General features: G+C 55.7%; 1 protein-coding gene across 1 annotated transcript; it reads left to right on the top strand.

The window, feature by feature from the left end:
- The first annotated feature begins 3,321 nt into the window (after positions 1 to 3,321).
- Positions 3,322 to 11,239, top strand: RPL22 (ribosomal protein L22). Its single transcript, XM_040987823.1, has 4 exons — positions 3,322 to 3,380; positions 4,592 to 4,696; positions 7,632 to 7,756; positions 11,040 to 11,239. Exons 1-4 carry the CDS (start codon positions 3,369 to 3,371, stop codon positions 11,182 to 11,184), a joined length of 387 nt encoding a protein of 128 aa, XP_040843757.1. The 5' UTR covers positions 3,322 to 3,368; the 3' UTR covers positions 11,185 to 11,239.
- The last annotated feature ends 1,443 nt before the right edge of the window (positions 11,240 to 12,682 follow it).

Raw genomic sequence — 12,682 nt, 5'->3', positions numbered from 1 at the left:
CAGCGTTGCTGTGCCACAGCGCTGGCCCCAAGTCTTCCTCAAACTTGGGTTTCTATCACTCCGTCCATTCCATCCAGTCATTCTAGTGTGGGTCAGAGAGGGGACCTCACACGGGGACACAGGACAGGCCAGCACAGGACAACAACTGTGCGGCACACAACAGCATCTGACGCATACCATGCATGCTCCCCTGTTGACAGTGGGGTCGCGCCCCAGAAAACTCATGGTAAACTGGAAGCCTTAAGGGTCAGACCTGCAGGCCCAGCATACCCGTGTGCCACAGCAAGTTCTCTGGGTTGGTGCCCAGTGTCCCCATCCAAAACATGTGTACCCTGGGGGCAGGGCCAATGTCGGGGGCTTGGGGTCTTGCTGTGGTAGGTGGGAAACCCAAGATGGGGCCCTGGACTCCTAGCCATGAAAGGCATCTGGGGAGGTACCAGTGAAGGGAAGGCGTTTCTCTTTCTCTCTGCCTTTCAAATAAGTAAATACAATGATTAATTCAGTTTTTTAAAAAAGACTTATTTATTTTTATTGGAAATGCAGATATACAGAGAGGAGGAGAGACAGAGAGAAAGATCTTCTGTCTGCCGATTCACTCCCCGAGCAGCTCCTACGACCGGAGTTGAGTTGATCCGAAGCCAGGTTCTTCTGGGTCTCCCACGTGGGTGCAGGGTCCCAAGGCTTTGGGTCATCCTTGACTGCTTTCCTGGACCACAAGCAGGGAGCTGGATGGGAATCGGGGCCACCGGGATTAGAACCAGTGTCCACATGGGATCCCAGCGCATTCAAAGTGAGGACTTTAGCTACTAGGCTACCATGCCGGGCTGATTAATTCACTTTTTTTAAAAACAATTTTTAAAAAATTAATTACATTGTATTATGTGACACAGTTTTATAGGTACTGGGATTCCCCCAACCCCTCCCCAGCCCTCCCCCCATGGTGGATTCCTCCACCTTTTTGTGTAACCACAGTTCAAGTTCAGTTGAGATTCCTTCATTGCAGGCATATACCAAGCATAGAGTCCAGCATCTTATTGTCCAGATAAGTTCAACGGCTTCTTGGGGAGACCTTCTCTGGTCTGAAGGTAGAGCCAAAAGAGTAAAATCCTGATCAATTAAAAGCCCCAACATAACATCAGCAACAATATATAACGTTATGGCATTAATTGACATAGTATTGACATATTTTAACAATATGTTAAAATTAAATGCAAGTTCTTAACAACCTCCTGTGACTACTTCAATGACATTTCAACAATTGAGGTGCAAAACAGTTTTAGGAGGGGTGTGCAGAGAATTCCTCAATACCTTGGTGAGGAGTACTTACTCTGTGTCCTACCTAGTAAGGTATGTGTGAGTCCACGCTGACCAAGCTTTCCTTGTTGTTCTCTGCCTATCCATTCTGATTTGTGAGTGTGAGTGTGAGTGTGTGTGTGTGTGTTTGGGGGGGGCTCTGGAGTGACCCTGATGGTCATTGCAGAGAGGGTGGGGACCCAAAGTTGGAACTAAGTAAGGACCAGAGAAAGCTCCTCTCCCTAGTCCAGAAGGAAGTTTATTGTCCTGATTCTGAGGACCACTCAGGGTTCCTGGCTGTTGTTCCCGGCTTGGATCCTACGAGGAAGAATTCAGGCTTCTTTCATCCCGTGTAGTAGGTCCAAGGCGGGGGGAGGGAATGTCCTCTGAGTTCTTGGCCTCTAAAGGCATTCCAGTTCCCCGTGGTCTCTTTGGCAGTTGGGATGCAGTCCTTGGTGCCTGTACTGAAAGTCCTTGGTGGGGATCTGGGAGTCTCCAGGGTTGGGATACAAGTCTCCTCCTGTCCACCTGCTCCACTCTGGGGGTCCCCCTGCTCTCTAAATATGACCTCCTGTTAATAGGTTGTCAGGATCGCTCATGATTCCCCCTGTATGTCTCTGTAGTTTTACTATTGTCTAATGCTGTTTTGAATCTATTGTCTATAAGTTACCTGTTATGTTCCTGATAGGTTACACTACACGGCTTCCTCACACATTCAAAGGAGATGGAAGATTTCCTTGCTCTCCCGCCCCATTTCTAAGTAGCACAAGGTTTTGAAAGTATATTCGGTTTTACAATTTTTCAAAACACATGGGTTGAGACCGTATTAATCACAGGTTCATCTGAGGATGATTTACTGTCATTGCAAAGCCCTGAGAGTTCAGCATGGAGCTATCCAAGCAGCAATCAAAGAACCAAAATGCCAGAGCTTCCTGGCCGGTCGGCCAACAGACAGAGCCTAGCACTAAATGGAGCAATGGCCGCCTGGGGGCGGCTCCCCACGTGCGCGTGGTAGCCACTGTGTGGTATCCAGCCATGAGATGCCCGTCCCGGGTCCTCCAGCCACCATGTGGCGGCTGGAAGTCCTGATTAATTCACTTTTAAAAAAGGATTTATTTTATTTTTATTACAAAGTCAGATATACAGAGAGGAGGAGAGATAGGAAGTGGAGCTTCCGGGATTAGAACTGGCGACCATATGGGATCCCGGCCACATTCAACGTGAGGACCACTAGGCCATGCCGCCGGGCCCTGATTAATTCACTTTTAAGAAGAAATGCTTTTAATGCGCCCGCAGTACAGTGTAAGCACTCGGTATGTCGTGTCACCGTGTAACCCAGGATGGCACAGACCCGGTTAAGTGCAGAGTCAAAACCGCCAGTCTGGCTTCAGCTGCGCGTCTGTCTGTCTTTGAGCTCAAGACCGTAGGTCGGCCCAAACACACTTTCTGAGAGAGAAATGAGTGCAGAGCTGTCTCTGAGGTGGCACGTGTGCGGGGCGCCCTGCTGCCTGCTCCCCGGGGCTGCTAACCAAGGGTGTGCCCCCGCACCCCGTTACGCTGAGCCCGGTCCTGGAAGAGACACCCCGGGACCAGAGAGGAGATGGGTAAGAGTGGGCACTGCCCGAGGCGGAGCAATGCGGCCATGCACCCCGCTTGCAGGGTCAGGAGGGCTGGGCTCTGCAGGGAGCCATAGTGGTCCTGGGCAGCGGTACCCCCATCTCCTAATGCTCCTCACTTCCCACAGGCCCTGGGGTCTACGCCGGCTTAGCGAATCTCTTTAACTTCTTCTCCAGAGCCCCACTCTCCCTCCGGGCTCGTCCAGGTGGGATCTCCGGCGCCCCCCACGCGCCCACGCGCATGCTCGCCGGGGGACAGGCCGCCCGGCCGGATCGCCGACTCACCGTGCGGACAGGCAAGACCAATCGCTCCCGGCGCGCACGCGCTGCCTCGGGCCGGCGGCGCGCGAGGGGCGGGGCAGAGCGACTGGTGCTGCCTGGGCGCCGCGCTTCCGGCGCGCTGCGTGCTCTTGGCGTCTGCGTGCTGCGTCCGCCTCCCTTTCTGCCTCCGCTGCCGCCATGGCGCCCGTGGTTAGTGCGGCTCCGCGCGCGGCCTGGGCTCCCGGGGGCGGCGCGGGGGCTTCGGGCGCCCGGCGGCCGCGCGGGCGCGCCGGGGATGCGGCGCCTTCCGAGGGCCGCGCCGGGGCGGCTAGCGGGCCCCGTACGCCGTGGGCAGAGGAGGCCGCGGCCTGAGGCCCGTGACCGCGGGGGTCGGGCGGCTCGGCTTGGGGAGCGGGGCGGGGAGCACGCGGGCCTGCCGGCGCAGGTGGCGTGGACCAGGGATAACCTGGACCAGGGATGGGGTGGATCAGGGGGTGGCGTGGGCGTGGATCAGGGTGGGGTGGACCGGGGATGGTGTGGATCGGCTGGAATGGGCTGGACCAGGGGTGGTGTGGGGGTGGAGTGGGGTGGCATGGATCAGGGCTGAAGTGGACTGGACCAGGGGTGGGGTGAGGGTGGAGTGGAGTGGGTGGACCAGGAGTTGGAGGCAGGATGGCCCGGTTCTGGTGCTCCTTCTTGGTCTTCCCCCCGGGTGGACTGTCTACCCGTGGGGAGGACCGCTCTGTGCTTCTGGTCCATGAGGTCTGAAGCTCTCGGGGAGCAGGTGTGTGTTCCTGGGACTAGAGTTTTAAATAAGCCTGGGAGATCGCTTGGGGTGAGAGATGTGGCAGGAGTTGTCCTTGGCCATCATCCAGCCTTGGGAAAGGATGGCCCCTTGGTGCAGGTTGTGGGTGAATTCGTGCAGGTGTCTGGGGCGGGCAGGGGAGATGCGGGCCTGGAGAGGATTGTCTACGTGATGGGGGGAGCAGGCGTGTCAGGTGCTTACAGCTGAGGGAGAGGAAGCTAGCGTGGGGTGGTCTGGTGGCTGGTGGTGTGCGGCTGTGCCCCCAGGTTGGTTTGGAAGTGCCTTATGCGTGAAGCCGAGGCACATGCCGGGAGTGCATGCACACTCCAAGCCCACATCTGAAGTCCCAGCATTATCTTGAACAGCCAGGATGGCATGCAGCAGAACTGGACCCTGCTGCTGCAGGTGGGGTGGAGGGAGACCAGCTGACCTGTGCCAGGGACTCCAGGCTGGAAACCGGACTCAGGTGGCACGTTAGCCCATGCATGAGCTCAGACTCCCAATGCAAGGGGGCACGGCGGGGTCTGTGGTGGGTCTGTGGCGGAGGGCTGCTAATGCTCTAGTGTGGGCGGATTTGGGTTTAAGTTTCATTTCTGTTATTTGTGTTTCTCTTTAGAAAAAACTTGTAGCGAAGGGAGGCAAAAAAAAGAAGCAAGTTCTGAAGTTCACACTGGACTGCACTCACCCCGTGGAGGATGGTATCATGGATGCTGCCAACTTCGTAAGTGAGCCCCGGTGCCAGTGGGGCTGATGGCCACAGGCGCCCAGGCTGGCTTCTCGGGTTGGAAGTAGTTGGGGCAGCTAGAGAACTGTTCTGTTTCCAGCCTCCGTTCTGTTCCTTCTCAGAATTGGTATTATTAGATTGGAGGCTGTCCAAGATCCAGGCCCATGTCGCTGGGTGTTGGGCCTGGCCTCTGCCTGGACCTGGAATTCAGGTGGCAGCAGGTGGAGAGCCTGTTTTTTTAAATGATGAGTTTATTTTATTGGAAAGTCAGCTTTACATAGAAAAGGAGAGACAGAGAAAGATCTTCCATCCGCTGATTCACTCCCCAAGTGGCCACAAGGGTCTCAGCTGAGCCAGTCTAAAGTCAGGAGCCAGGAGCTTCTAGGTCTCCCACGTGGGTACAGGGTCCCAAGGCTCTGGGCTGTCCTTGACTGCTTTCCCAGGCCACAGGCAGGGAGCTGGAAGGGAAGTGGAGCGGGCAGACTCGGGCCGACACCTGTATGGGATGTCCATGTTGACAGCAGCGGCTTCACCTGGTGCAGCACGCACTAGCCACAGGAGGCTTTTAGTCAAGGCTTATCGAAAACCAGGGAGGGAACGACAGAGACTCCTTCGGCCTGGTCACTCCCAGATGTTTGCAGCGGCCGGAGCCACGAGTCCAGGAGTCCATGTGGTTCCTGCATGGGGGCAGGGGCCCTTGCACTGGAGCTCTCCTCTGCTGGCTTCCCGCATGCATTTGCACTAATCTGGACCTCAGGTGGCACAGGCAGTACAGGAGCAAGTGTCGGCATGGCCCCCTGTCCCCACACCCTTTATTGGAAAGCCAAATTTACAGAGTAGAGACAGACAGGTACCCCATCCTCTGAGTCACTCCTCACGTCACTGCAGCAGCGGAGCTGAGGCAGTCGGAAGCCAGGATCTTCTTCCAGGACTCCAACGCAGGTGCAGAGTCCCGAGACTTTGGGCCGTCCTTGACTGCCACAGCAGGGACCTGGATGGGAAGTGGAGCAGCTGGGATACAACCAGTCCCCACGTTGAATCTCAGCACAAGGCGAGGATTTTGGCCATTAGAGTTAGGCGCTGGGCCCTCTGCGCGGCTGAAACGTGGGTTATTTGCAGATGCCTAGTGGTGTGCGTCTAGACGCCTGCGCTGGCCTGACCTGTGTCTCACTGAGGTCAGGAGCATGGAGCTGGCATGGCCCTCCACATGGGTGCAGGGTCCCAAGGCTTTGGGCCGTCCTCTGCTGCTTTCCCAGGCCACAAGCAGGGAGCTGGATGGAAGTGGAGCAGCCGGGACACGAATTGGCACCCATATGGGATCCTGGCACTTGGAGGTTGAAGATGAGCCATTGAGCCATTGTGTTTGTCCCCATGGCTGGAGTTTACCTGCTATACCACAACACTGACACATATGTTAAAGTTTTAAAGAAAATGATATTTTTTGGTCTGGCTAAATCTTCACTTTGCAAGCTTTAGGATCCTACTTGGGCACCAGTTCATGTCCCGACTGCTCCACTTCCTATCTAGCTCCTTGCTTGTAACCTGGGAAAGTAGTAGAGGATGGCCCAAAGCCTTGGGACCCTACACCTATATGGGAGACCGAGAAGCTCCTGGCTCCTGGTTTCGGATTAGCTCAGCTACAGCCCTTGTAGCCATTTGGGGTGTTGAAGCGGATGGAATATCTTTCTCCTTTTGGTAAATCTACCTTTCAATAAAAATAAGTGAATCTTTAGTAAAGTAAAAAGTTCATTTCTTTGGAACAGCACGAGACAAAGAAACCCCCTTCGGTAAGACCGGTCAGAGCCATGGAGGGGAAGCTTTCCCGGGCTCCGCTGAGGGGTGTGGAGCACCTGCCTCTCGGCTGTTGGGCACGTGGTCCCTTCACTGTCACTGGCCTGTCGTTCATTTCTTCCCACTGGGCTCCCTGGTCGACTGATGTACTTCCTGTAGAGTTAGCCTTAGTTTCCCCTCGGAGGTGCTGGGGTGGGGTCTGCAGAGGCCGCCCTGAGCCAGTGGGAGTGGTCGGGTTGTGCTTCCTGTAGGAGCAGGTGCTAATAGCTAAGGATTTGTTATTTATTTTTAGTCTTTTTTTTTAAAGACTTATTTATTTTTGGAAAGACAGATATACAGAGAGGAGGTGAGACAGAGAGGAAGATCTTCTGTCCGATGGTTCACTCCCTAAGCGGCCGCAGTGGCAGCAGCTGAGGCAGTCTGAAGCCAGGGGCCAGGAGCTTCCTCCGGGTCTCACACGCAGGTGCAGGGTCCCAAGGCTTTGGGCCGTCCTCCACAAGCAGGGAGCTGGATGGGAAGCAGGGCTGCTGGGATTAGAACCGGCACCCATATGGGATCATGTCACGTTCAAGGCAAGGACTTTAGCCGCTAGGCCACCGCACCGGGCCTTATTTTTATTAAGATGGCTGTGAGAGAACACATGGCTGTGTGCCAGTTGACGCCTTAACGCCTGTTGTAAGACTGAGGTGGCACCTCCTGAGGCTGTCACTGCAGCTTCCCAGAGTGGCCTTGACAGCAGCTGGGTCCAAAGCAGGACCCGTGTCACACCCCAGATGGCTGCAGTGGCCGGGGCTGGGCCTGTCAGAAGCCAGGAGCCAGGAGCTTCTTGCAGGCCTCCCAGGTCGGTGCAGGGGCCCAAGAACTTTGCCCCCTCTACTGCTTTTTCAGGTTGTTAGCAGGGAGCTGGATGAGAAGTGGTACAGCTGGGACTTGAACTGACGCCCTTGTGGATGCTGGTGTCGGTGGAGGCTGAAGTTGCTATCCTGCAGCCTCCTCACTGTGTCTGCCCTGCTGTCTGTAAGCCTGAACGTGGAGGAAGCAGCTAGGCTGTTGGAGGGCTGCGGGGCGACGGCGTGCTGCGGCCGGCTGTCGGGGAACCTGCCCCTGGCCTCACTGCTGGGTCCTTCCCCCAACCCCACAGGAGCAGTTTCTCCAGGAGAGAATCAAGGTGAACGGGAAGGCCGGCAACCTTGGCGGCGGGGTGGTGAGCCTGGAGCGGAGCAAGAGCAAGATCACCGTGACCTCCGAGGTGCCTTTCTCCAAGAGGTAGGGGCGCCCGGGCCCTCGCTGCAGGGCTGCTGGGAGCCAGCGAGCGCGGGAGTGCTGGGCTGGCGACTCCACTGCTGCAGGTTTAGCTCTTGTCTTTCATGCCTGAAGTAGCTTGGGCAGTACAGATCTGCAACATAGACCCAAGATGCAGGTGTTTGAGACGGAGGCTCAGCTCAGTGGTTCACTCCCTAAACGCCTGCAGCCTCTAGGGGCCAGATGCTCCATCCGGGTTTCCCTTTGGGGAGTGGGAAGCCAGGTCCTTGAGCCGCTGTGCACTGCCTCATCAGCTGTATTAGCAGAAAGCTGCGTCAGAAGCGGCTGAGCCGGGATAGCCACTGGCACTCGGGTACCATACGGGGGTTGGCGTCCCAAGTGCTACTAAGCCTGCTGTGCCACAGGGCCCACTTGTGCCCCGTCTGGTTTTTGGTGTTTTACCTCTCTGCTGGGCTGGGCTAGAAACTCCCTGGTCTTCTGTGTGGGGCAGTCGGGGTCCAGGCTCCTGAGCTGCTGTCTGCTTTCCCTGTGGTGCGCACCAGGGGCAAGCTGGGGCATCAGAAGCCAGGCAGCTAGGACTGACTCAGAACCAAGATGCAGGGTGTTGCTACGCACGGTGGAAGCTGGGCTGCTGCCCCCACCCTGCCCCTCACTGTGCCCTCCAGAGGGTACAGCTGGCTCCCTGCTGCTGCGGGAGTGTGCCCATGCACTTGCCCGATGAGTCTGAAGAGCTCCATTCAGACCCCAGTAGGTTCTTGGGTGCACGCTTGCTTGCTTTACAAGACGGAAACATTCCCTGGTCCCCGACAGGCTGAGACATGACGGAGGTGTCCTGGGGCAGACGGGTATGCTCAGGCCTTTCGTATCTTTAAATTTTAAAATGTGTTAGAATAGCAGACTGACCGTGCATGGAGGAGAGACACAGCTGGCTTCCCACATGCGGGCAGGGGTCCAGCTACTTGGGCCATCTGCTCGCTTCCTAGGGGGCAGCATCAGGGAGCTGGATCTGAGCTGAGGAGGCGGGACTGGAATCTTCCCTGATAGGGTGCTGGCACAAGTGGGAGCAGGAGTGGGAGGAGGCAGGGGCAGCTGTCGGCTCAGGGCGCCCCCGCGTCCAGCGGGCTGCTGGAATGTTCTGGAGGCTGTCGACCAGGCTGGTGTTAGAGTGCCTGCTGGTGCATCCAGGTTAAGTCCCCCTTTGCCCTGGGCTTCCTGTGTCATGGTGCTAATTGTACTTTCTGGAAGCATTCGGGGTCTCTAAGCTAGACCTTGATGCTGCTTGTCTCTCAGCACCATGTATTTTTACCAAATCTATTATTTTCACCCCAACATCCTGTTAAGGAGATCTTTAGGGCCCAGTACACTAATCTAGCGGATCGAGTCTTTGTCTTGCATGTGCTGGGATCCCATATGGGCGAGGTTCCTGTCCTGGTGGTACTGCTTCCCATCCAGCTCCCTGCTTGTGTCCTGGGAAAGCAGTCAGGGACGCCGAAAGCCCTAAGACCCTCCCACTCACGTGGGAGACCCGGAAGAGATTCTTGGCTCCTGGGGAGTGAATTGGCAGGTGGAAGATCTTTGTGTCTCCTTTCTGTAGCTCTGACTTTTCAATAAAATAAATAAATCAGAATCTTCATTTTACTGCTAATCTTTTAAAGATTTATTGCGGGTGGGGACAAAAACAAAAGACTTAACTGATTTTTGGAAAGTCAGATTTACAGAGTGAAAGAAACAGAAATGGAGAGAAAGATCCTCCATTCTCTACTTCCCTAGTGGCCGCCATGGCCGGAGCTGAGCTGAGCCGAAGCCAGGAACCAGCAGCTTCTTCTGGGTCTCCCATGCAGGTGCAGGGCCCCAAGGCTTTGGGCTGTCCCCCTGCTCTCCTAGGATACAACCAGGAAGCTTGGAAGGGAAGTGGAGCAGCTGGGATTATACCAGAACCCATATGAGATCCCAGGCGTGCAAGGCGAGGACTTTAATTGCAAGGCTACCGGGCCCCCACTGGAAATCTTGAATTTAACAGATTATCTGAATGTAGTGCAAATAATAAATGACAAAAGGTGTTTTTAAATGGGACAACCAACTTGGTTTATTTTCCTGTGGGAAAGTGGCTAGAGTGAGCTGTAAGTACACTAGATCCCTGGGGGGACAGGTGTGCGAGGTTGTGCCCAGCAGGGGCCTAGGGGGCAGATTCTTTTCTGAGTTTGGGAAGGGACAGAATAGTAGCCTCTGGGTGTTAAAGCAGGTGAGAAGAAAAAAGCTGGCAGGGGGGCACAGCACTGTATCCTACCATGTGGGCACTGGTTTGAGTCCTGGCTGCTCTACTTCCCATCCAGCTCCCTGCCTGTGGCCTGGGAAAGCAGTTGAGGACAGCCCAAAGCTTTGGGACCCTGCACCCGCTGGGTCCTGGCTCCTGGCTTCGGATCGGTTCAGCTCTGGCTGTGGTGGTCATTTGGGGAGTGAACCAGCTGGTGGAAGACCCCTCTGTCTTTAAATCTGCCTTTCAAATAAAAATTGCAAAAATAAAAAATAGAGTAAGGTGGCAGACTTATGTAATCACTGCGTAGGCAGTGGGTTGGCAAAGGGGAGCTCAGACCGGAGAGACGCTGCCTTAGCCGTTAGTCTGAAAAAGATTGGTTTGTTTTTATTGGAAAGGCTGGAGATTTACTGAGAGGTCTTTAATCCGCTGGTTCACTCCCCAAGTGGCTGCTAGAGTGGCCGAGGCTGGGCCAGACTGAGGCCAGAAGTCTGGCGTTCCATCTGGGACTCCCACGTGGGTGATGGACAATCCAGCACTCCGGCCGTCAGCAGCTGTGCCAGGCGTGCTAACCCCACACTGCAGTGAGAGCCTGCTGGGACTGCTGGCTTTCCAGTTTCTCTGAGCTTGCGGTGGTGTCTCGCTGGGCAAAGGTGGCCTTGGGCTGACGGAATAGGAAGCTGTGTGCTCTCTCTGTGCTGTGGGAGGGTGATGGCTGGGTGGTGCCGTGCTCATGCCAAGGGAGTCAGCCCCGTGGCCAGCGGGGTGTCTGGGACGCAGCCTGCAGCACACTGCCAGGGCCCTGTGCTACCGACGCTGTCCTGCGGGCCCCGAGCCCGGCCCAGCTGCCAGCTGCCAGCGGAGTCTGCTCGCCTGGGCTGGTTTTCCTGTTGTCCCTTGTGGCCGAGTCCCTGGCTGGGTGGCCTTGCCACTTGGGCAGGGTGGGAGGCACGTTGGGTGTATAAAGGGTGAAACGTTGCAGAATGCAGGAAGGCCCTGCCTGGTGGAGCTCTCAAGGTCCTTTCTCCACAGGTATTTGAAGTATCTTACCAAAAAATATTTGAAGAAGAATAACCTGCGTGATTGGCTGCGTGTCGTTGCCAACACCAAGGAGAGCTACGAGCTGCGATACTTCCAGATCAACCAGGACGAAGAGGAGGAGGAGGATGAGGATTAAACTCATTTCTCTGCAATATTTTGTATAAGTTCTTGAATAAAACTTGGGAACCAAACATTGTTGAGCCTGTGTCTGTGCTGCCCGGACCCCAGACGGGCAGGTGGATGAAGTGACCTTTCCTTAGTGCCCCAGTGCCGGGGCTCCTCCTTCCCTGGGCCGGGACACTGCGCTGTCATTCTCGGCTTCCCTTCCCTGGTAGTGAAATGCCAGCACACTGCGTGCCCTTAGCTTTGCTGCGGCTTCTGTAGCCTTTCTGAGAAGTGTATAAACAAGCCAGTTTGTAAATAGTGCATTTCGTCAAGCCTTTGCAACTGCTGTCACCTTGACCTCCAGCAGGGGGAGCTGGGGACAAGCCTAGAACTTTCCTGCGGCGCTGGTGACAGGACCACCTGGTGGGTTGGGGGCGTGGGCCAGGGTGGACTTGGCCAGTGCTCCTGCTGGGGTCATGGGAGCTAATGGGCTGCCCCTCAGAGCTTCTGGCAGAAGCCCTCCAGCAAGACAGGCCACTGGGCCCTGTCCTGGGTGGGGTGGGAGCGGCCTGAGTGGGGGGATGGTCGCCGGGCTCAGTGCCTGGTGCCCTGCAGTGGTTGAACAGCTGTGCGGCAGTCTGGCCTCACGTGTGTTGGAGCCACGCTGTGCAGGTCTGTGCTCTCCTGCCACGCCGAGTCCACCTTGACTGCTGTGTGACCCAGGGGATGCGCGGAGCCTGTGGAGACTTTGCAGTTTTCAGGGGCCAAGTGTCTGCATTATCTTCTATGCAAATGTCCTGCAACAGAATTGTGTGCTCTGACTGCAGGTGCACGGCAGCATCCGCCGTCCGGGCTGTGTCTCTGCCGTGATGTACCGGCCGCCCGGGCTGTGTCCCTGCCGTGATGCACCGGCCGCCCGGGCTGTGTCCCTGCCGTGATGCACCGGCCGCCCGGGCTGTGTCCCTGCCGTGATGCACCGGCCGCCCGGGCTGTGTCCCTGCCGTGATGCACTGTGAGTTTGTAACGAGTTTACACATTTTGTTTGTTGCATTGATGTTCCCATGTAGTAGTTTGTAGTTCGGTTATCAGAAATTAACCCTGGACTCAAGTTAGCATATAACTTTTTTTTCTTTGGTCCTAGATTCAAAAACTTGTAATAAAATGGAAACTCAGTGGATTTTCTATGCCTTTCTGAACTCTTGTAATCGAGTTTTGATCACATTTGATATTAAAGTGGCTAACACATGGCTACTAAGACTTGTGCAAGGCCTGTTATTTTTTTAAGGACTAACGTTAGTCTGACAGCAGGAGTCTTGTCTTTTTTTGGCTAACCACTTCATGCCCTCTGTTAGCGTGGGTGTCCGGCTTCCCCTGGTGATGCAGGAGTTGGCCATGCTGGATGCTCTACATAATAGTCCTGTCAGATCCAGGGTCTAGAGAGTAACGCAGACAACGTGCCGCTGGAGCAGAGGCAGCATGCACTGACCATGGTCCTCCCGCCCCCGCGTGGCAATGCTTCCTCGGTGTCT

This window comes from Ochotona curzoniae, unplaced genomic scaffold (genome assembly GCF_017591425.1).
Source record: "Ochotona curzoniae isolate NIBS_2020 unplaced genomic scaffold, NIBS_Ocur_1.0 contig_4792, whole genome shotgun sequence".
NCBI classification, from domain to species: Eukaryota; Metazoa; Chordata; class Mammalia; order Lagomorpha; family Ochotonidae; genus Ochotona; species Ochotona curzoniae.
Note: the sequence above shows the minus strand (reverse complement) of the source record. Positions and strands in the feature narration are given on the sequence as shown.